The sequence below is a fragment of the Urocitellus parryii genome, chromosome 4, assembly GCF_045843805.1.
Source record: "Urocitellus parryii isolate mUroPar1 chromosome 4, mUroPar1.hap1, whole genome shotgun sequence".
NCBI classification, from domain to species: domain Eukaryota; kingdom Metazoa; phylum Chordata; class Mammalia; order Rodentia; family Sciuridae; genus Urocitellus; species Urocitellus parryii.
Genome location: NC_135534.1, coordinates 64,590,506 through 64,616,022, shown reverse-complemented (window position 1 = coordinate 64,616,022; position 25,517 = coordinate 64,590,506). Strand labels below are relative to the sequence as shown.

The window sequence follows — 25,517 nt, the reverse complement described above, 5'->3', positions numbered from 1 at the left end:
CAGACTCAGGGCTACAGGTGTAGCTCAGTGACAGAGGGTATGCCTAGCATAGGAGAGGTCCAGGTTTGATCCCCAGCACACACACACACACAAAAAAAAAAAAAAATTTAAAAATCAGATTGACTAAAGCAGGTGTTATCTATTCTTGTCATTAATCATGGGTTTCATTCTTCAATACTTAACGTAAGATTTCCTTGATTTTTTTTATTTATTTGATTCAATAAACATTTACTAAGTCTGTTCTATCCTAGACACTCTGGGGGCAAATGCAATCCATGTTTTCAAGGAGCTCACTGAGCATTTCAGAGAGACAGATAAGCACATACATTGGCACTGAAGAAAGACAGAGGCTGTCACAGTATGTGATCAGTGTAGGGACAAGAGGCGGAGAAGTGGGGCTTGTGGAAGGCTTTATCAAGGTGTAAGGAAGGAGCACAGGTGCTTCTGGAGGGCATTCCAAGAAGGTACTGGCAGTATCTACAAAGGCAAAGGACAGGAGAGGCCCTCAAAGAGAGTCAACAGAAAACCAGACATACTTTGATAAAGAAATACTGGGAACTCTGGACATTTCAAAGTAGAACAGACTGTAAGTAAACAGAGTACAGGTAATTTTTCTTCAGGATCTATATATTTCCATACTCTCCACTTTTTCTGCAATAAACTTATTTGGATGATCAGAGAGTAAAAACAGAAGGGAAGAAATGAAATAACAGAATTTTAAGAGTCAACCCAACATGACAAAACCATGCTACCTTTGGGAAATATCACCTGAGAGGGACTCAAGGAACCTACTGGACTGCTGGGGACTCAAAATCTGTGCATTTTATATATAAATCATACTTACATAACAATTTTGAAAAACATAAGTGGATTTAAAAAAAATAAAAGAGGAAAAAGTAGTGTCACAATGAGTGATGCTGAGGGATGCTTCATTCGCCACGGGGCACTGGGCTGGTCAGCTTCAGGCATGGAAGCTGCTCCGAAGTGAGAGAGATTTCCATTTCTCCAGGCTGCCCCCGGGAAGGGATGCAGGCCAATTAAGGGGCCCATAGGAGAGGCTCTTCCTCTCGCCTCCATGAGTTGCAGCTGTCACAGGAAGACCATGGATAGAACAAAATCCAGCACACTGCTCACTCACTCTTTAGCCCCATCCCAACTCAAGGTCATAGTTATCATCCCCACCACCACCACTCTCAGCTCCAGAGGAAAAAATGGACCCAAATGAAATGAAAATCAGAAGAAAACAGTCTCATCTCTGAAAACCTGGGCAGTGAGAATGACTAACAATACAATAGGCTGAAAACCTCAATCAATCAGAGGAGTTGTTAAGAACAAACAGTTCTTTATGTTCCAAGCCATTTGGGGCAAAGACAGGAAAGAGGCAAAAAGAGGCGTATCAGTCATTCTACTGTTCTAGGAAATGTCTATGCCAGCTAGAACTCAATCCAAATCAGTAAGTATTTATTCAGTGCTTAAGTGTGTCAGGTACTAGACTAGTTCTTAGGGTTAGGCCAGTAATAAAGATAGAAGCAGTCTTTGCCTTACAGAGCTCAGAGTCTAATAGGAAAGACCAATCATAGTCAAACAATTACAAGGTTAGAGAATGCATGTTATGAAAGGGTAGTTATATACCCTTTATTTCTCCTAAATATATAACAGTGAAGACCTAACTTAATGAGCTTCCCTGAAGAAATACTATTCAAGATGATGCCTAGGAAAAATGTAGAGATGAAGGGTTATAAAACATATTCAAAGGCCCTAAAGTAGAAATCAACAAAAATCAAGACAGTAACTGGAGGCAGAGAGAAAGGGGAAGAGAAAAGTAAGGTAAGGTAAGGGGGCAAACCCAGGCCATGGAGCACTAGCAAGCCAGGGGAGGAACATTTATTTTGATACTAAAGGAGTGGGAAGCCATGAAGTGGGAAGGGAGTGGGAAGCATTTTAAGTAGGAGAGACATTATCACATTTCCATTCTAGAAAGATTACCCCAAATGCTTTGTGGAAAATTTGTTAGAAGAATTGAGTACTATGGGGAGAATGGGGAAGTGGGTTCAAATCCAGACTTTACCACTAATTAGGTATAGGGGGACAATGGACAAGCTTTAATAATAATAATATTAGTAGTCAAGAGTTGCTGGGCAGGGGCTGGGGATGTGGCTCAAGCGGTAGCGCGCTCGCCTGGCATGCGTGCCGCCCGAGTTCAATCCTCAGCACCACATACAAAGATGTTGTGTCCGCCGAGAACTAAAAAATAAATATTAAAAAATTCTCTCTCTCTCTTTCTCTCTCACTCACTCTCTCTTTAAAAAAAAAAAAAAGTTCCTGGGCATAGCCGGGAGCGGTGACACATGCCTGTAATCCCAGTGGCTTGGGAGGCTAAAGCAGGAGGATAGTGAGTTCAAAGCCAACCTCAGCAACAGGGAAGCACCAAGAAACTCAGCAAGATCCTGTATCTAAATAAAAATACAAAAAAGGATGGGGATGTGGCTCAGTGGTTGAGTGTCCCTGAGTTCAATCCCCGGTACACCCCCCCCCCCGAAAAAAAAGAGTTGCTGGGCATAGTTCTAAGCACTTTAAATATGCTAGTTCCCCCATACTCAGTAGGCTGAGACAGAACAATTGCAAGTTCAAGGCCATCTGGGTAACTGAGCAAGACCCTGGAGATATAGTTAAATGATAGAATACCTCTGACTTCAATCCCTAGTGCTGCAAATAAATAAAAAATAAACAGACAAATATTTAAATAAATGAATGAACGAACTGTTTCCCTTAATTTTCATTATATCCTTTTTTAAAATATTTATTTTTTAGTTGTAGTTGGACACAATATCTTTATTTTGTTTATTTATTTTTACGTGTGTTGAGAATCGAACCCAGGGCCTGGCATATGCTAGGCGAGAGAGCTACAGCTGAGCCACAACCTCAGCCCTTCATTATATCCTTTTTAAGTAGGCTCTTTTATTAACCAGATGAGGAAATCAAGGCAAAAAGAGGTTAAATAAACTGCCAATGTTACCCAGTAAGAATGCAGTAGAATAAGAATAAAACCCAGGCAGGTTGGCTCCAGAGTTGATGCTTTGATAAAGTAGGTACAAGGTGCTTGTTTGAATTAAGTAAGACAATAAAAATATTTAGTCTTTTCAAGTGTCTGGATGATATTAGGGCTCATATTCAACATATGTTACTGCCTTCCTGCCTTCTACTCAAATGCAGGCAGGGCTTCTCATAGATGTGTTTTTATTTATTTATTTTTTAAGAGATGGGATCTTGCAATGTTGCCCAGACTGGCCTTAAATACTGGGCTCAACCTCTCCAGTAGCTGTCATCCTAGAGTGGATTAGTTCCCTGAAATATTGTTTTTTAAAAAATATTTATTTTTTAATTATAAGTGGACATGTGTCCGGCAAGCACTCTACCACTGAGCTAGAGCCACAACCTCAGCTGAGTTTTTAAAGGTAACATCTTTTTTTATTTATTTTTTATTTTTTTAATACTGGAGATTGAACTTGGGCACTCAACCACTGAGCCACATCCTAACCCTATTCTGTATTTTGTATTTTATTTAGAGACAGGGTCTCACTGAGTCGCTTAGCATCTTGCTTTTGCTGAGATTGGCTTTACATTCTCAATCCTCCTGCCTCAGCCTCCCAAGCCACTGTGATTACAGGCATGAGCCACCGCACCAGCTTAAAGGCAACATTCTTAAAAAGAGTCCTGATAATTTAAAACAATATTTCAGGGAACTCGGGGCTGGGGTTGTGGCTCAGAGGTACAGTGCTTGCCTAGAATGAGTGAGGCACTAGGTTCAATCTTCAGCACCACATAAAAATAAAATAGAGATATTGTGTCCACTTATAATAAAAAATAAATATTTTAAAAAAACAATATTTCAGGGAACTAATCCACTCTAGGCATGACAGTAACATACTATGAATAACACTTCATGCTTCTTTGCCACCACCACCTCTGAGTAGCTACCCCTAATCCTTGTCAGTTGAAAAAACCCTTCATTAATTATGAATAACAATACATTATTTAGAGTGTTTACAATGTGTCAGTATCTGTGCCAAGTGCTGTAGTGTACTATCCTATTGAACTTTCAGAACTCAAAGAAACAGAAAAATTATCATCCTCAATATATAGATAAGGAAACTGAGATTCAGAATTTCTCAAAGTCATTTTACTAATAAGTGGTAGAGCTAGAATTTGAAGGCAGACAGTTTAGTTCTAGACCTTGTTATTCCAACCATGGCCCATAGACAAGCTGCCAGTGAGCAAACTGTCATCAGTCCACAACAAGAAGTACCAGCCACTAAACACATGTTAATTCAGGTATATTTTAAAATTTATTTTATTTTATTTTTTTGTGGTGCTGGGGATTGAACCCAGGGCCTTACGCATGTAGGCAAGCATTCTGGGCTATATCCCCAGCCCTCAGGCATTTTTTTTTTAAAAAACAGCAAGTCTTTCTTGATGAAGGAAGCAAAGTATTAATATACATTTTGGCATAAACTCCTCAGATCTTCTTGAAGTGGAATTTTGAGAATCATCATTCTAAATTACTATGCTACTCTTCTACTTTGAACTGACAATACACTTTATCTTTCATGTACAACCTGCCATATTATAAATATTTCTCGTTGTGTACGTATGCATGTATGTGTGCATTGTGTGAAATCACCCTAGTATCCATCCCTCCAGTGAGAATGTCTAGTGTAGTACCCACCAGGTAGCAAGATTTTTAAAGTAAGTAAATCAATCATTTCAATTAATTAAAAGCACTTTCATTAAACTTTAGGAAATGTATACCCCACAGCTGGACAGTGTAGTAGTCATATGCAAAAGTCTGAATGACTCCCACGTGGCAGTCCTTGTACTAGGTGCTGAAGAAACAAAGAACACAATCCCCATCTGGAAGGAATGCACAGTCAGAGAGAAGGGGAACTGACACTTGAACAGATCATTAGAGCCCAGAGTTCTGAGTGACACGACAGAGGTACATGTCAAGTGCTGAAAGAGCAGCCAGCCCTCTGGGGCATCAGAAAGAGATAAAGTACATTTTTAGGCTTACGAGTATTGAAGTACTGTCAGCTGTGAGAGCTAAAGTCACAGCATATTATCAAATCTTCTGGAGCACTTTTTGCATTTGCACTCTAAGTTATAAAGGTTTTAAAAGTTCAAATTGGGCTTAAAGACTTAAAATAAGACCCTATATAATTAAAAATATGAAGTCAAGCAGACTCCCATAAATCCAAACAACTTAATTGGTTCTGTGAATTTTGGCCTTTTCAAATCTCTGGTTTCCCCGTCTATAAAATAGGAATATACTAATATTTTAGGTATAAGAAAGTGTAATTTTTGCATATAATTTTTACACATACCATGCAGTGTACTACCTTTCCAGATTGGCAAACTAGATAAACTATTATTTATTAAACATTTTTAAAAAATCAACTCATTGTTTTTTAAATATTTTTTTAGTTGTAAAGAGACACGATATCTTTATTTTTTATTTATTTGTTTTTATGTGGTGCTGAGGATCGAACTCAGGGCCTCATGTGTGCAAGGAAAGTGCTCTACCACTGAGCCACAACTCAGCCCAAATCAACTCACTATTTTTTTTTAATTTTATTTTTTTTGTTTTCAGTGGACCCAACATCTCTTTATTTTTATTATTTTTATGTGGTGCCAGGGATCAAACCCAGTGCCTCACACATGCTAGGCAAACGCTCTACTACTGAGCCACAACACCGGCCTGGAGAAATCTTAATTTAAAAAAAGAAAAGAAGCAAGTGTAGTGGTGTATGTCTATAATCCCAGAGACTCCAGAGGCTGAGGCAGGAGGATTTCAAATTTGAGGCTAGCCTGGGCAACTCAGCAAGACCCTAAGAAACTTGGTAAGACCCTGTCTCAAAATAAAAAATAAAAAGGAATAGGGGTGTGGCTCAGTGATAAAATACCTATAAATTCAATCCCCAGTACCACCCCCCAAAAAAGAAAAAAATATTTTCAACAAAAGGTGTGAGAACAAGTAGATAACCACATGAAAGAAGAAAAAAGAGGAAGAGAAGGAAGAGAGGAAGGGGGAGGAGGAGGAGACAGAAGTAATCTCACACTATATACAAAGGTAATTCAAATGGATCAGAACTAACTGTAAAACTTAAAACAACAGAACTTCTGATCCAGGCATGGTGGTAGGATAGGTCTGTAAGTCCAGCTATTTGGAGGCTTAGGTAGAAAGATTGCATGTGCCAGACCAGTTTGGGCAATTTAGCAAGACCCTCTCAAAATAAAATATGAAATGAAATTGGGGCATGGTGGCACAGACCTGTAATTCCAGCAATTTGGGAGGCTGAAGCAGGAGGATTGGAAGCTCAAGGCCAGCCTCAGCAATTTAAGAGGGACCCTTAGCTTTTTAGCAAGACACTGTCTCAAAACAAAACAAAAATAGGGCTGTAAATGTAGCTCAGTGGTAATGCATCCTTAGTTCAATCCCCAGTACTAAAAACAAACAAACAAACAAATAAACAAAAAACCCAAAATGGGCTGGGGATATGGTTCAGGGATAGAGTTCTTGCCTAGCATGTGAAAGGTTCTGGCTTCAATTCCTAGAGCCACATTTACACACACACACACATACACACACACTTTTAAAAAGAGAACAATATAAATTAAAAAAGGAAACTATCATTTTTTTGTAGTTGTTATTTTGATACTGGGGATCGAACTCTGGGATTATAACCATGGGATACCATGCTCAGCTAAGAAACTGGTATCTACATAGATAAGGAATTTTCATAACTCAATAACAAAAAAATGTCATTTTTAATAAGAACAAAAGGTCTGAAAAGATATGCCACCATAGAAAATATACAGATATCAAATAAGGACATAAAAAGATATTCAACATCATTAGGGAAATGCAAATTAAAACCACTATGAGTTACCACTACATACCTATAGGGTTTCCTTAAATTGCTGATACTGGCCTTGAACTTATGATCACCTTGCCTCAGCCTCTTAAGTCTCTGGGAATACGGTGTGCAACAATGTACCCAGCTTAAGGGACTTTTTACAAAACTGGCAATATCAAGAGCTGACCAGGATGAAGAGTTACTGGAACTCTTACATTGCTAGTGGAAATACAAAATAGTGAAGCCATTTGTTAGTTCCCTATAAAGTTAAACAATCCAAAAATCACATTCTTAGCTACATAGCCAAGAAAAAAGAAGACATATGGTCCTTGGAATTTTATATGAGAAGGCTTATTTATTTTGGCTTTATTCATAATCACCATTCCAACTTATTGGTGATTCCTCAAGGAAGTAAGCCAAGTGTCCAAATGTACATCAACAGACAAATGGATATGACAGTCTAACCATTTAATAGAATATTACTCAGCAATAAAATACTTGTAAATGCATGCCTGAGGCAGAAAGGATTGCAAGTTCAAAGCCAGCCTCAGCAATTTAGCAAGGCCCTAAGCAATTCAGTGAGACTCTGTCTCTAAATAAAATCCAAAAAAGGGATGGGGATGTGGCTCAATAGTTAAGTACCCTGAGTTCAATGCCAGGTACCCCCCCCTCAAAAAAATGTGATACTTACATTCATAGCAGCATTATTTACAACAGCTAAAACAGGGAAGTAAGCCAAGTATCCATCAACAGATAAATAGATAAGCAAATCGTGAAATATACATACAGTGGAATATTATCCAGCCCTAAGAAGGAAAGAAATTCTGACATATGCAACAACATGGATGAACTCTGAGGACATTACACTAAGTGAAATAAGACAGTTACAAAAAGACAAATACTGTATGATTCCACTTATATGAGGTAAACAGTCAAAACACAGAGACAGAAAAATAGTATAGTAGTTGCCAGGGGCTGGGGGAAAAGGGGAAAGGAAAATTGTTATTTAATGAGTATAGAGAGAGTCTTCGTTTTACAAAATAAAAAAGGTTATGGAGATGGTTGGTGGTGATGGTTCATATCATTTTTTGGTACTGGGTACTGAACTCAGAGGTGCTTAACAACTGAGCCACGTCCCCAGCCCATTTTATTCTTGACTTTGAGGCAGGGGTCTCACTAAGTTGCTTAAGGCCTCACTAAGTTTAAAGCTTTAAACTTTCAATCCTCCTACCTCAGCCTCCTGAGTTGCTGGGGTTACAGGCATGTGCCACTATGCTGGGCAATGAACTGTACATTTAAAATCAGTTAAGAGGTTAGGTGGTAGAGCAATTGCCTAGCATGCATCAAGCCCTGGGTTCAATCCCCAACACTGCAAAAATAAAAATTGAAAAGTTAAGATGGAGCAAGGTGTGGGTGGCACATACCTATAATCCCAGTGATTCAGAAGGTTAAGACAGGAGGGAAAGGTTATGGAAAATAATATTCCCACACGACAGCCCCCTGGGAAAAAACGGAGGGACAGTGTGGCTCAGGAGGAGGGAGGGAATTAGCCAAACATTAAACCTCTCCCAGAACCTCCTTTCCCAGTAACAATGGGACCCAAAGGAAAAAGCAAACTTTCATCCCTTCCTGGATTCATCCCCAGCGTCTCCAAAAAAAGCAAACATTCATCCCTTCGCAACCACAGTGGGTGTCCTGAAGAGAGGAGGTAGATACAGAAACGCTGGGCCCTGGACTTTTACCCTTTCCCATTGCCAATGAGTCCTAGAAGGAGAAAAGCAAATAGTGAAGCTCTAGCTAACAATGGGTCTCAGAGGAAGGAAGATAAGCAATGAAAACCCAGTTCTGAGCTATTCCCAGTGACAAACTTTTTACAACTGCCTTCCTGAGTTAAAATTTTAACCTGCACAACTAGGTCGGAACAGCACCTCTGTAGTCTTCAATGATTAATTCACCCTTATTGTAAACTATAAAACTCAAGACTTCTTCTGTAACCCTGGGGCCATTCCGAACCCAGAAAATAAGCCCTCCCAAGCCTGACTGATTGACTTCACTGTAGAATAAAGGAGAGCTTGCTAATCCATTTGAGGTTTGCTTCCATCCCGGTTATTTGTGTTTTCATTATAGTACTGAAGCTGTGTTGGTTATTTTTGCTTACAGGGAGGATCACAAATTTGAGGTCAGCTTTGGCAATTTAGCAAGATCCTGTCTCAGAATAAAAACTAAAATGGGCTGGGGATGTAGCCCAGTGGTAAAGTGACCCTGGGTTTAATCCCCAGTATGCAAAAAAAAAGTTATAATGATAAACTTTATATGTATTACCACAATTAAAACAATAAAAACTTAATCCAAGCTACTTGGGAGGCTGAAGAAAGAGGATTATAAATTTGAGGCCAGCCTCAGAAACTCCACTATCTCAAAATAAAAAATAAAAAGGGCTAGAGATGTAACTTAGAGGTAAAGCATCCCTAGGTTCAATCTCCAGTACCTCAAAAAATAAAAATAAATTAAAACTTGACACAGAGACAGAAAAATAGTATAGTAGTTGCCAGGGGCTGGGGGAAAAGGGGAAAGGAAAATTGAATAACCATGAATAACTCGAAAACACATCATGCTAAGTCAGAGGCCAGAGAAATAGCTACATACTGTGTGATCCCATTTACATGATATTCTGAATAAGTTAAAACAACAGGGACAGAAAATCAATCATTGGTTGCCAGGGAACTGAGTAGGGCAAGGGAAGGAGACTGACTGACTATACCAGAGGACATGGAAAATTCTATGCTAATGGAATATAAATTTTGATTGTGGCAAACTATATATCTAAAAAAAAAAAAGGTGAATTTTTCTGGGCACAGTGGTGCATACTCATAATCCTAGTGCCTTCGGAGGCTGAGGCAGGAGGATCGTGAGTTCAAAGCCAGCCTCAACAAAAGGGAGGTGCTAATAAGCAACTCAGTGAGACCCTGTCTCTAAATAAAATACAAAATTGGGTTGGGAAAAAAAAAAAAAAAATTGGGTTGGGGATGTGGCTCAGTGGTTGAGTGCCCCTGAATTCAATCCTCAGTACCAAAAAAAAAAAGTGTGGGGGGGATTATACTACATGTAAATTATTCCTCAAAAAACGTGATTTAATGAAAAAGATAGAGGGTTGGGGATGTGGCTCAAGCAGTAGCGCGCTCGCCTGGCGTGCGTGCGGCCCGGGTTCAATCCTCAGCACCACATACAAACAAAGATGTTGTGTTCGCCGAGAACTAAAAAATAAAAATATTAAAATTCTCTCTCTCTCTTAAAAAAAAAAATGAAAAAGATAGAGCATGCTACATCAAAAACATCCACCCAAAGGCTCCTTTCATACCTTTCCTCGACTTTGATGAAGAGATGGTTGCAGAGGTTATGAACATACTGGGCATAATTCTCTGCCAGGGCCATGTCGTATGCAGTTAAATGAATGTTTAAAACCCCATATTCAGAATCTGTCCCCAAATTAATGGGTCTCACTTCCACTTTTCCCTTCTTCTTCTTGGACTGAACAGAAAACAAAAAGAGAAAGAAAATAAATCAAAGTATTGTACAAGAAATTCCAATCATACCATTTGGATCTTTTTTAAAAATTCAATCATTCAAATAAAATTGTTCACCATTTTTCTCTCAGATTACCCTACCTACAAGCTGAAGTTCTCTTGGGAAGGAATGGGTGGCTTCCCTTAACAGTTTGGGTAACAACATCAGGAGAGAGAAAATTACTGGCATTATTTTAACAAGAATACATGTGACTGTCTTCTGCCATTACCTTGTTTTGAGACTCTCTTCCCATTTCTAGTTCTGTTTCTCAATTTGATGTGTTTATATCAGATTTGTACTGGGGATTAAACACAGAGCCTTATACATGCTAAGCATGCACTCTACCACTGAGCTACACCTCTAGTCTAGATTAAAAGATTCAGAACCTAGACTTCATATATGAATTAAGAGGTATATGAATTGAGCCCCAAAATATATATGCAAAATTTTACATGTACATTTTTCTGAGAAGAGAATCCTTAGCATTCATCAAAATCTTGAAGACGTCAACAGCAGGGAGTCCCAGCATTCATTCTCTTGCAGACCTCCTAGTTCTTAGATTCCACAACTGTCTATGCATCCTTCTTGCTGAGAACTGAGAGGTAGAATAATTATTTTAGTTCTACCTTTATCCTTCATATAAAGTATTGCCTAAGTACATATCAACTTGTGCAGATTGTTTTAAAAAGTTAGAATGAGGCCTGGGAAAAGATCTTTACCACACCATAGATCAGGATAAAGAATGCTTCTTAACTGAAAATAATCTAACCTAAATGTGCATCAAAAGAGACTTGTTAAATAAATTAATGCAGCTATAAGAAGAAATAAGAAACTTTTCTGTGTCTGTAGCACTGGGGACTGAACCCAGGGCCTCAGGCACGCTAAGCGAGCATTCTACCACTAATCTGCATCCCCAGCTCCTTTTTTGAAATTGTTATTTTGAGGCAGAGTTTCACTGCATTGACATCCTCTTGCCTCAACATCCAGATAGCTGGGATTATAAAGATGTGCCACATGCCTGGCAGGAATTTTTTTATATAATAATATAGAAAGACCTTTAAAATAAATTAAATGATAAAATCACACTGTAGAACAGTGTATTCAAAATATTGCCACACACATAGTGTGGGTGGGAGAAAACAGATGTATGTATTTGCGTGTATGTATAATTACATATACACTTGTTTGCTTCTATATCCAAAAATTATCTCTAGGGATGTTCAAAAATAATTATATTACTGGCTTCCTGTGAGGGGACTGGGTGGCCAGGCTATAGTGGGAAAAAGAAGCCTTTTTAACTGCTTTTCTTCTATATTTAAAAATTGGGGGCTTGGGATTACTTGCCTAGCATGCACAAGGCCTTGTATTTGATCCAAGCCATTGAAAAAGAACAACAACAAAAAAAATCTACTACATTTTGGAAGATATTATTGCAACATAACATTTGTACCCCAAAATGCATAAATAAGTATACAGCTTAATAAATTTTTACAAAGTGAAAATATCTGTGTGATCAGTATTCTAGACAATAAACAGATCTTTTCTGGTACTCTAAAAGGTCTCCTCCTTTTCCCAAATTGGTAATCATTCTTCTATTTATATAACCATATGGTTATTTTACCTAATTTTGAATTTCATGAAAACGAAATGGTATGCTACATTCTCTTTTATGTCTGGCTTCTCTCATTATGTTTGTAAATTTTGTCATGCATTATATTAAACAATAATGGTCTTTCCTTCTCAATGATCTAGTCCACTGTACAGATATACTAAAATGTATTTACCCTTTCTACTCTTGGTGGGAATGTGGGTTGTTTCTAGCATGAGGCCATTATGAACAGCATTGCTGCCAATGTTCTTGTATTTATCTTTTTTTAAATTTTATTTATTTATTTTAATGTGGTGCTGAGGATAAAACCCAGCACCTTGCATGTGCTAGGCAAGTGCTCTACCACTGAGCCACAACCCCAGTCCTTGTATTTATCTTTTATTGAAAGTATATATGTGTTTTTCTTGGGAATATATATGGGAATTGAAATACTGACTCATAAAGTATGCATATGTTCACTGTTAACAGATAGTCTCAGACAGTTTTACAAAGTAGTTTTCAATTTAGTACCCTACCAGCAGTGTATGAGAGTTCTAGTTGCTCTGCATTCTTGTCAAAACTTGGAAACAGTACAGTAAGGCTTTCTGGTTCGTTTGTTTACTTTAGTCACTTTGGTGTATATGTAGTGGTAATGCACTGAGGGTTTTTAAAATTTTAAATGTTTATTTTTTTTAGCTGTAGTTGGACACAATATTTTTATTCCATTCATGTATTTTTAAGTGATGCTGAGGATCAAACCCAAGGCCCCATGCATGCTAGGTGAAAACTCTACCACTGAGCCACAACCCCAGCCCGCATTGAGGTTTTGACAAACATTTCCTTTATGTTTACTGAGCCTGAGTACCTTCTCATGTTTATGGCCATTTGGATATTATCTTTTATTACCTGCCTACTCATGTATTTTGTCCATTTTTATTTTCTGGTTGCTAGGAATTGAACTCAAGGCCCTGCAAATGCTAAGCATGTGCTCTACCACTGAACTAAACACTTGTTCATGTTAAAAATTGAGTTGTCAGGGGCTGGGGATGTGGCTCAAGCGGTAGCGCGCTCGCCTGGCATGCATGCGGCCCGGGTTCGATCCTCAGCACCACATACAAACAAAGATGTTGTGTCGGCCAAAAACTAAAAAATAAATATTTAAAAAAAATTGAGTTGTCTTTCTCTTATTGATTTATACAAGTTCTTCATATAGTCTAGGCATAATCACTTGCATGTATATGCAAATATCTTTGCTTTCTCTCTAGCTTTCCTTTTTACTATTTTGTATCTTGATGAATGTTCTTATTTTAATGTAGTCCAATTTATTAATTTTTTCTTATGTTTATAGTGACTTTATGTCACTATGTATAGATATTCTTCTATTTTGTCTTCTAGCAGCTTTATTTATTTATTTATTGGGGGGCGGGTACCATGGGTTAAACTCAGGGGCACTCGACCACTGAGCCACATCCCCAGCCCTATTTTGTATTTTATTTAGAGACAGGGTCTCACTGAGTTGCTTAGCACCTCCCTGTTGCTGAGGCTGGCTTTGAACGCACAATTCTCCTGCCTCAGCCTCCCTAGCTGTTGGAATTACAGGCATGTGGCAATGCACCTGGCTCTAGCAGCTTTATTTTAACATTTACACTTAGATCTATGATTGCTATTTTTTTTTTTCGTGCTTGTGATTGAAACTAGGGACCTGTGCAAACTAAGCACATGCTCTACCACTAAACTACACCCTCAGCCTATAATCCATTTTTAAGCGATTTTTGTTTATAGTATGAAACAGGAATCAAGAGTCACTTTTTGCCAGGTGAAGAGGTGCTGGTAATTCCAGGAGTCTGAGGCAGGAGGATTTCGAGTTCAGAGACAGTCTCAGTGAGACCCTGTCTTTAAATAAAATGCAAAAAAGGGCTAGGGATGTGTCTCAGTGGTTAAGTGTCCCTGAGGTTCAACCCCTGGTATAAAAAAAAAAAAAATCATTTTTTTTTCCCTCATAATCATCCAGCCCAAATGACGGAGTACCACTGTACTGCAGTATCACCTTTGTCATATACTAAGTGTCCTAAGTGTCAATAGATATGTGGATCTATTCCTGTAGTCTTTATTTTATTCCCTTGGAGAATTTGTCTATCCTGAAACAATGCCATATATTTTTTAAAAATATTTATTTTTTAGTAGTAGTTGGACACAATGCCTTTATTTTATTTTTATTTATTTATTTATTTTTTTTGTGGTGCTGAGGATCAAACCCAGGGCTTTGCACGTTCTAGACAAGCGCTCTACCACTGAGCCACAACCCCAGCCCCTGAGACAATGCCATATTGTCCTAATAAATGGAGATTTATTTAGTCTTACTATTGACAGAAATACTTTTTTAAAGAGAAAATGGGCACTGGGGATGTAGCTGAGTGATAAAGTGCATGCTCAGACCTTGGTTTCAATCCCCAACACCTAACAAAACAAACAAACAAACAAAAAGCGGGGGAAGAAAAAAAATCTGTCTCTACTTATGTCTTAAGCCACCTCTATCTAGGAGCCAACAGCCTACGGGCTGCCAGAGCATCTGGAATGGTCTCTAGCAGCCGAAGACAACAGGAACCCAGTTTGCACTCGCACGGGGAAGACACACAAATATTCCATTCACAAGGCTAGTTTTACTGACAATAGACCTGATCTCGAACGGATGTTCTGAGAATTGAACAAAATACTATATGTAAATCTGTGACACATATTTAAACATTCAATAAACATTAATTTACCCAGGGTCTGAGCCCCAGTGCTGGGGAGAGAGGAAGATGGGGGGTGGGGTGGGAGAGAGAAAGAGATTTTTGTCCTGGTTCTTCATTTTGTGTGGACAGAATATAAAGCCGTGAGAGATTGAGAATGTCTTCCAGAGTCACACAGGCAGATAGCATAGAGCCCAGATCTTTTAAACACATCCTCTGAAGTTGGTTTTTTGTTTGTTTGTTTTGCAGAGGTGGTGGGAAGGGGTAGCCAGGGGTGTTCTATTATTCAGCTATATCCCCACCCCACCTTAAAAAAAATTTCTTTAATAGTTGTAGATGGACAGCATGCCTTTATTTGTTTAGTTCTATATGCGGTGCTAAGGATAGAACCCAGTGCTTCACACATGCTAGGCAAGCGCTCTGCCACTGAGCTATAGCCCCAGCCCATCCCAAACTTTTTTTATTTTTTATTTTGAGACAAGGTCTTCTAAGTCGCAGCGGTTGTTCTGGAACTTGCAGTCCTCCTGCCTCACCCTCCTCCCAAGTTTCTGGGAATACAGGTATGTGCCACCACACCCAGCTGTATTAGTAAAGTTTTTAACAATGGTGACCAGACCAGGGTGCTAATTTCTAGAGAGATCAGTCATCAAGGTGCAGGGCCTTGTTCTTTCTTGTTCATAGCCCACCACGCCCATGGCCAAATACAACAACAGGACTTCTCACTGTGACAGCACTGCAGTTGAGTTGTGAAGAATTCTAAAGTCTGAATGCAATGGGGAGAGGCTAAAATTTTCCAACAGAGAGGAGAGGAACTTCCCTGAAGTCCTAGAAGGCTTTTCTAATTAAGGAAAATCCCAGGGCTCTTCAAAGGTGTTGTTTTGGGTGAACAGAGAAAGAAAGCTGATTCCAGTGTCCCTCTGGACATCTCACTTGCTTTTCCATGATGGCCTAGATTTGTCTGGACTGATCTACATCATCAGGAGCTCACTGTTATATTATTATTGCTCAGTTCTAAGCCAGGGCACAGCATAGCCAGCAAGAGCTTAACTGCATATAACATCAGGTTCTAGTTTCTGTAATTTTACCTGCACAAGTTTTCTCACATTCATCCCCTCCTTTGTTCCTACTGAGTTCACACCTTCATGAATGCCACAGGGAGTTATTAAAGATATTTTTGCAAGGGATGTACATGAAACAGGGCTGTGTTTTGGGAAGCCCACACTGACTGCATATAGAAGACAGCCAGGCAGAAAAGAAGGCAGGCTAGGAGAAAGGTTGTAGGAAAGATGGGCTAATGTCCACCATCAAACCTTCGAATTCCTAAGACTGGCCTGGACTTATTATGGGATGGCCTATGGTAGCCATTCTTAAGACCCTGCAGTATTATATTATGGACCTCTAAATGAACTCTGGGGTAAATTACCACTTTTATACAGAAATGTTCACATTATTTTACACACATACACACACACACACGTTACAATATATAAGTATATATGTGTACATATATAAGGTTACAATAGTAAGGAAATGGCAAAGGTCCAGTCAGGGCTGGAAAGTGGGTCTGTAAACCCAACCCCAGACACTCTCTGATTTCAAAGTGAAAGATGAGAGTATGTCTATTACTATTTTGTCTCTCTCTCTCTCTCTCTCTCTCTCTCTCTCTCTCTCTGTGATACTAAGGATTTAACCCAAGTCCTCCTGCATGCTAGGCAAGTACTCCAAGTATTCTACCACTGAGCCACATCCCTAGCCACAGGTGGCACTCTTTAGGGTGAGAAAATTGGAAAGGAATTGCATCATCCTAATCCTCAGACCAAAAGCCTGATATGCCCTGCAGCATACTCAGTTTCCAAAAGTTTTAGTGATAAAAATGATAAAATTTACAATTTGGGACTTGAATGATTTGCTGATGGCACTCTGAACAGTCCATAATGAACTGTGAGCATGTTTATGACTCAATGTCATACATACATATATACAGAAGGTTTGGCTCTGATTGGGGTGGCAAAGTGGCACAACTTGTGGCTACATCAAGAGCACCAGACTCAGATGGAAGCCAAAGAAAATCTGGACTCAAATCTTAATTATCTGATTAGTCACTCCATGACACTGAGTGGCCACCTTAGACCTCAGTTTCTTCATCTGTTACAGCAAAGGTTATTGTGAAACTAAATATAGTGAATTAATATGAAATAGAAATAGCATAGACATTAGATGGATTCTGAGCAAATACTAGTTTTGGAAATCACTAGTCATTTGGGCAAGTCATTTCATCTTGCTGCATCTTAGATTCCTCAAACAGGGACTTTAACAACCATAGAATATTCTGAGGATTAAATTAAACATATTGGGCTGGGATTGTGGCTCAGAGGCACAGCACTTGCCTCACACATATGAGGCACTAGGTGATGCTGATGATCCTCAGCATCACATTAAAAAATAAATAAGTAAGTAAAATAAAGGTATTGTATCCATCTAACTAAAAAATCATATTAAAAAATTAAACATCTCACATTAAAAAATAAATAAATAAGTAAAATAAAGGTATTGTATCCATCTACAACTAAAAAATCATATTAAAAAATTAAACATATCAATTATAATAGTGTAAAATGAAATGATGTTTTTAAAGCCTGGCACATAGTAGTTACAGCACCTGGTATATAATACTCAATAACTGAAATTTTAAAAATAGTAATATACACAGTTGGGCATGGTGGCTCATGCCTATAATCCCAGTGACTCAGGAGGCTGAGGCAGGAGGATCACCAGTTCAAAGCCAGCCTTAGCAATTTAGTAAGGCCCTAAGCAATTTAGGGAGACCGTGTCTCAAGATATAAAATAAAAATGGTGTAGAGATGTGGCTCAGTGGTTAAGTGACCTTGGATTCAATCCCTGGTACCAAAAAAAGAAAAAGGAAAGAAAGAATCACAAATAGTAAAACCAAACCACGTTCTTTTTATTGTGATAATCTGGCCTAGGGACAAGATTGGACTCTGACAGAAATATCTCAATCTGGATAATCCCAAATTAAATAATGAGAGAACTAAGAGACAATTCCCCTTACTTTCTAGTTCCAATATTACCCATCCTGTGCATATATGATCTTCAAGTCTTTGCAAAGGCTGCATACCCCCCTTTTCTAATGGACTCTCCTTACCCCTTACCTCTGGTTCTTTAATTAGGTGCTTATATCTTCCAATCCCATGAGTGGGCTTTGTCTTATACTGCCGGCTGGTAGTCAGTAGAATGCCACCTAAAAGAGAAAAAATAAAACAAGCCTATTTCTAAGCTCTTCCAAGGACAGATCATATGATAGGAGGCAAATTATCCACTGAAGGACTGAAAATATTTGGGGCCAGAGAGCAATTTGTTTGTTTAAATAATCATAGGTATTTCTTGATTCTAGACAAATTCTATTTGCCCTCCTTTTCTCCCCTTTTAGCCCATGGAATATATCCAATTCCCACCACCCATCTTTCTTTTGAGAAATTCTCTCCTGCAAAACTCATTGGGGATAGGAGAACAAAATACATTTTCATAGGGCTCTCATCTCTTCTTGTTCCTTAATAGGCAAAAATCTTTTTTGTTGGGACTTTATAGATACAGAGGCAAGTAGCGAAAATGTTCAGCAAAGAAGAGAATCATCAAGTTCTATAAAATTTATAGATTTTATAGAACTGCTGGGATGTAGTTCAGTGGTAGAGCACCTGCATAACATGCACAAGTTCCTGGGTTCTATCCCCAGCATCACAAACAGAAATCATCCAATTTGAATTATTTGTGTTAATATGTTAAGTGAACAACAATAACAAAAGACTTAGGTACAGAATAGTGTACATGCATGCTACTACTAGGTTAAAAAAGGAGGATCCCTAAACCGGGAGAAGTGGTACATGTCTGTAATCTCAGCAATTTGGGAAGCTGAGGCCAGCCTAAGCAACCTGGCAAGACCATCTCAAAATAAAAAAGACCAGTGGTAAAGCACCCCTGGGCTCAATCCTCAGTACCAGAGAGAAAGAGAAAGAGAATATCCCTATATACATACTTATTGTGGTAGAGAGGTGCCACCAAAATTTTCCTTTAAGGAAGTACTTGCTGACCACATCTTGCTTCTTGCTTTCATATAAACACATTACACATACAAACATTCCCTTTAAATCTTATTATCCTCATTTACAAATAAAGAAGCAATGGTAGCTCAAAAAAAAAAAAAATGACAAAATGACCAGCAAATGATCCAGGAAGAAAGAGACAGAACTGCCATTTAAATCTAGGTTTATCTGACTGCACAGCCAGTGTTCATAACCATTAGATTAAAACAACTGAATTTCCAGAATACAAAATCTGGCTAGATCTGACCTTTCTTGGCTCTGGTCTCCATTCCTTATCTCTCCCCATTCACTGGAACTAGCCATGCACAGGTCTGCTTGTCTGCCTGTCTTTTCTGCTGTCTCTACTCTCTGGAGAAGTCCTCGTCCTAGGTTCCTGCTTCTTTTCCTTCTGGCTCCTGTAATCCTGTCCTCATCTCCTCAGGGTCATCACTCTATCAGGTGGTAACAAAAATGATATTGAGAAGTCTGACATCAAGTGAAAAGGTTTCTTAGGTCCCTGTTTTTTGTTTCTACTGTTGTTATTTGGTACCAGGGATTGAATCCAGGGGCATTTAATCACTGAGCTACATCCCCAGTACTTTTTATTTTATATTTTGAGATATGGTTTCACTAAATTGCTGAGGCTAGCCTGGAACTCATGATCCTCCTACTGCAACCTCCTGAGTCACTGGGATTATAAGTATGCCCCACTAGGGGCTGGGGATGTGGCTCAAGGGTATCGCGCTCGCCTGGCATGCATGCGGCCCGGGTTCGATCCTCAGCACCACATACCAACAAAGATGTTGTGTCCGCCAAAAACTAAAAAATAAATATTAAAGTTCTCTCTCTCTCTATCGCTCTATCTCTCTCGCTCTCTCTTTAAAAAAAAAAATAATAAGTATGCCCCACTATACCCAGCTAGGCGGCTGTTTCCTAAAATGGGCTTCCAAGGAGGTCTGTTCTGTGCCAGGTCAATCAGAGATAATCCTGGTTTCAAGGCTTTCTTGAATTTACAATCTACATTCTTTTTTTTTTTTTATTGTTGGTCGTTCAAAACATTACATAGTTCTTTTTTTTTTTTTAAAGAGAGAGTGAGACAGGAGAGAGAGAGAGAGAGAGAGAGAGAGAGAGAGAGAGAGAGAGAGAGAGAATTTTTAATATTTATTTTTTAGTTCTCGGCGGACACAACATCTTTGTTGGTATGTGGTGCTGAGGATCGAACCCAGGCCGCACGCATACCAGGCGAGCGCGCCACCGCTGAGCCACATCTCCAGCCCCCATTACATAGTTCTTAATACATCATATTTCACAGTTTGATTCAAGTGGGTTATGAACTCCCAATTTTACCCCGTATACAGATTGCTGTATCACATCAGTTACCCTTCCATTGATTGACAAATTGCCTTTCTAGTGTCTGATGTATTCTGCTGTCTGTCCTATTCTCTACTATCCCCCCTCCCCTCCCCTCCCCTCCCCTTTTCTCTCTCTATCCCTTCTACTGTAAATCATTTCTTCGATTTGTATTATCTTGTCTTACCCCTCCTTTCCTCTTATATGTCATTTTGTATAACCCTGAGGATCGCCTTCCATTTCCATGCGATTTCCCTTCTCACTCCCTTTCCCTCCCACCTCTCATCCCTGTTTAATGTAAATCTTCTTCTCAAGCTCTTCGTCCCTACCCTGTCCTTGTTTACTCCCCTTATATCAAAGGGGTCATTTGGTATTTGTTTTTTAAAGATTGACTAGCTTCACTTAGCATAATCTGCTCTAATGCCATCCATTTCCCTCCAAATTCTATGATTTTGTCATTTTTTAATGCCACATTTTTTTTATCCATTCATCTATTGAAGGGCATCTAGGCTGATTCCACAATCTTGCTATCATGAATTGTGCTGCTATGAACATCGATGTAGCAGTGTCCCTGTAGCATGCTCTTATTAGGTCTTTAGGGAATAGACGGAGAAGGGGAATAGCTGGGTCAAATGGTGGTTCCATTCCCAGCTTTCCAAGAAATCTCCATACTGCTTTCCAAATTGGTTGCACCAATTTGCAGTCCCACCAGCAATGAACAAGAGTGCCCTTTTCCCCGCATCCTCTCCAGCACTTATTGTTGTTTGACTTCCTAATGGCTGCCAATCTTACTGGAGTGAGATGGTATCTTAGGGTAGTTTTGATTTGCATTTCTCTGACTGCTAGCGATGGTGAGCATTTTTTCATGTACTTATTTTTTTTTAATATTTATTTTTTAGTTTTCGGCGGACACAACATCTTTTTTGTTGGTATGTGGTGCTGAGGATCGAACCCGGGCCGCACGCATGCCAGGCGAGCGCGCTACCGCTTGAGCCACATCCCCAGCCCTTCATGTACTTATTGATTGATTGTATATCCTCCTCTGAGAAGTGTCTGTTCAGGTCCTTGGCCCATTTATTGATTGGGTTATTTGTTATCTTATTGTCTAATTTTTTGAGTTCTTTGTATATTCTGGATATTAGGGCTCTATCTGAAGTGTGTGGAGTAAAGATTTGTTCCCAGGATGTAGGCTACCTGTTTATCTCTCTTATTGTTTCTTTTGCTGAGAAAAAACTTTTTAGTTTGAGTAAGTCCCATTTGTTGATTCTAGTTGTTAACTCTTGCGCTATGGGTGTCCTATTGAGGAATTTGGAGCCCGATCCCACAGTATGTAGATCATAACCAACTTTTTCTTCTATCAGATGCCATGTCTCTGATTTGATATCAAGCTCCTTGATCCATTTTGAGTTAACTTTTGTGCATGGCGAGAGAAAGGGATTCAGATTCATTTTGATGCAAATGGATTTCCAGTTTTCCCAGCACCATTTGTTGAAGATGCTATCCTTCCTCCATTGCATGCTTTTAGCCCCTTTATCAAATATAAGATAGTTGTAGTTTTGTGGATTGGTTACTGTGTCCTCTATTCTGTACCATTGGTCCACCCGCCTGTTTTGGTACCAGTACCATGCTGTTTTTGTTACAATTGCTCTGTAGTATAGTTTGAAGTCTGGTATCGCTATACCGCCTGATTCACATTTCCTGCTTAGCATTGTTTTTGCTATTCTGGGTCTTTTATTATTCCATATGAATTTCATGATTCTTTTATCTACTTCTACAAGAAATGCTGTTGGGATTTTGATTGGCATAGCATTGAACTTATAGAGAACTTTTGGTAATATCGCCATTTTGATGATGTTGGTTCTGCCTATCCATGAGCAGGGTATATTTTTCCATCTTCTAAGGTCTTCTTCTATATCTTTAGGGTTCTGTAATTTTCATTGTATAAATCTTTCACCTCTTTTGTTAGGTTGATTCCCAAGTATTTTATTTTTTGGGGGGATATTGTGAATGGAGTAGTTGTCCTCATTTCCGTTTCAGAGGATTTGTCGCTGATATACAGGAATGCCTTTGATTTATGCGTGTTGATCTATATACTGCCACTTTGCTGAATTCATTTATTAGCTTTAATAGCTTCTTTGTAGACCCTTTTGGGTCTGCTAGGTATAGAATCATATCATCTGCAAATAGTGATATTTTTTTTTTTTTAAGAGAGAGTGAGAGAGGAGAGAGAGAGAGAGAGAGAGAGAGAGAGAGAGAGAATTTTTAATATTTATTTTTTAGTTCTCGGCGGACACAACATCTTTGTTGGTATGTGGTGCTGAGGATCGAACCTGGGCCGCACGCATGCCAGGCGAGCGCGCTACCGCTGAGCCACATCTCCAGCCCCAAATAGTGATAATTTAAGTTCTTCTTTTCCTATTTTTATGCCTTTAATTTCTTTCATCTAATTGCTCTGGCCAGTGTTTCAAGGACTATGTTGAACAGAAGTGGTGAGAGAGGGCATCCCTGTCTTGTACCAGATCTTAGAGGGAATGCCTTCAATTTTTCTCCATTCAGAATGATGCTGGCCTGTGGCTTATCATAGATTGCTTTTACAATGTTGAGGTATGATCCTGTTATCCCTAATTTTTCTAGAGTTTTGAACATAAAGGGATGCTGTACTTTGTCGAATGCTTTTTCTGCATCTATCGAGATGATCATATGGTTCTTATTTTTAAGTCTATTGATGTGGTGAATAACATTTATTGATTTCCGTATATTGAACCAGCCTTGCATCCCAGGGATGAATCCTACTTGATCATGGTGTATAATTTTTTTGATATGTATTTGAATCCGATTCACCAGAATTTTATTGAGGATTTTTGCGTCAAGGTTCATTAGAGATATTGGTCTGTAGTTTTCTTTCTTTGAAGTGTCTTTGTCTGGTTTCGGAATCAGGGTGATGTTGGCCTCGTAGAATGAATTTGGAAGTTCTCCCTCTTTTTCTATTTCCTGAAATAGCTTGAAAAGTATTGGTGTTAGTTCCTCTTTAAAGGTTTTGTAAAACTCTGCTGTATACCCATCCGGTCCTGGGCTTTTCTTAGTTGGTAGTCTTTTGATGGTTTCTTCTATTTCCTCTATTGTTATTGGTCTGTTTAGGTTGTCTATATCTTCCTGACTCAATCTGGGCAGATCATAAGACTTAAGGAATTTATCTATGCCTTCACTATCTTCTATTTTATTGGAGTATAAGGATTCAAAATAATTTCTGATTATCTTCTGTATTTCTGAAGTGTCTGTTGTGATATTGCCTTTTTCATCCCGTATGCTAGTAATTTGGGTTCTCTCTCTTCTTCTCTTCGTTAGCATGGCTAAGGGTCTGTCAATTTTATTTATTTTTTCAAAGAACCAGCTTTTAGTTTTGTCAATTTTTTCAATTGTTTCTTTTGTTTCAATTTCATTAATTTCAGCTCTGATTTTAATTATTTCTTGCCTTCTACTTCTTTTGCTGTTGTTTTGCTCTTCTTTTTCTAGGATTTTGAGATGAAGTATGAGATCATTTATTTGTTGGTTTTTTTTTTTTGAGGAATGAACTCCAAGCAATGAATTTTCCTCTTAGAACGGCTTTCAATGTGTCCCATAGATTCCGATATGTTGTGTCTGTGTTTTCATTTAACTCTAGGAAGTTTTTAATTTCCTCTTTGATGTCTTCTAAAACCCATTGATCATTCAGCAACCTATTGTTCATTCTCCAAGTGATGCTTGATTTTTCCTTCCTTCTTTTATCATTGATTTTCAGTTTCATTCCATTATGATCAGATAAGATGCATGGTATTATCTCTACCCCTTTATATTGTCTTAAGAGTTGCCCTGTGACATAATATATGGTCTATTTTTGAGAAGGTTCCATGTGCTGCTGAGAAAAAAGTGTAACTACTTGATGTTGGGTGGTATAGTCTATATATGTCAATTAAGTCTAGGTTGTTAATTGTGTTATTGAGTTCTATAGTTTCCTTATTTAACTTTTGTTTGGAAGATCTGTCCAGTGGTGAGAGAGGTGTGTTGAAGTCTCCCATGATTATTGTATGGTGATCTATTAGACTCTTGAACTTGAGAAGTGTTGAGAGCCACAGCCAAAGGGGCCCCAGAAAACTTCCAGCTGCCAGCAAACTCCCAGCTGCCGGCTGATGATTGGCTCACAGTGGCCCCAGCAACATCTAGCTGATTGGCTCCTCTGTGGTGATGTTCATTGGGCTGTTTCCCTGCCCTTCAGACTGCCAGCTGATGATTGGCTCACAGCGGCCCCAGCAACATCTAGCTGATTGGCTCCTCTGCGGTCATGTTCATTGGGCTGTTTCCCTGCCCTTCAGACTACGGAACTGCTCATTGGGGGACTTCTTTGGCTCCGCCCACGCGACCTAGCCAATCGGCCTCAAGAGCAGGAGGATTGTGGGAGGTGGTTGTTGGTGTGTGGGAGAGGCTTGTGGAAGCCAGTGGTGGCAGTTGGGCTCTGAGGGTTTTTCCTGAGGAGCTGTTTTGTTTGGCGTTTGTAGTTTTAAAAATAAAGTTTGTTTCTTTTGACAAGTGGCTCCTGAATTGTGCCCAGCCAGACTGCGGCAGAGAAGAGTTTGCTTGATGAACACAGCTGCACCATTATTTGGGGCATATATATTTATGATTGTTGTGTCTTGTTGGTGTATGGTTCCCTTGAGCAGTATGAAGTGTCCTTCTTTATCCCTTTTGATTAACTTTGGCTTGAAATCTATTTTATTAGATATGAGTATGGACACTCCTGCTTGTTTCCGCAGTCCATATGGTGGTATGACTTTTCCCAACCTTTCACCTTCAGTCTATGAATATCTTTTCCTATCAGATGCGTCTCCTGTAGGCAGCATATTGTTGGGTCTTGTTTTGTGATCCATTCTACTAGCCTGTGTCTCTTAATTGGTGAGTTTAAGCCATTAACATTTAGGGTTATTATTGAGATATGGTTTGTTCTTCTATCCATATTTGTTTATTGATGTTACTAAACCTGATTTGTTATCCTCTTTGACTACTTTCCCCCCTTTACTGTCCTACCTCCCATTGTTGGTTTTCAATGTTATTTTCCATTTCCTCTTCCTGTAATGTTTTGCCAAGGATTTTTTGAAGAGATGGTTTTCTAGCTGCGAATTCTTTTAACTTTTGTTTATTGTGGAAGGTTTTAATTTCATCTTCTATCCTGAAGCTTAATTTCGCCGGATACACGATTCTTGGTTGGAACCCATTTTCTTTCAGTGTTTGAAATATGTTA

General features: G+C 38.9%; 1 protein-coding gene across 1 annotated transcript in view; it reads right to left on the bottom strand.

The window, feature by feature from the left end:
* Mrpl48 (mitochondrial ribosomal protein L48) overlaps positions 1-25,517 on the bottom strand; it is a 66,434-nt gene that overhangs the window by 9,611 nt on the left and 31,306 nt on the right. The window contains exons 4-5 of the mRNA XM_077796872.1: positions 17,969-18,057; positions 10,273-10,442 (exon numbers count right to left, since the gene is read on the bottom strand). Coding sequence (XP_077652998.1) covers positions 10,273-10,442; positions 17,969-18,057 — 259 coding nt within the window. The remainder of the gene's footprint in view (positions 1-10,272; positions 10,443-17,968; positions 18,058-25,517) is intronic.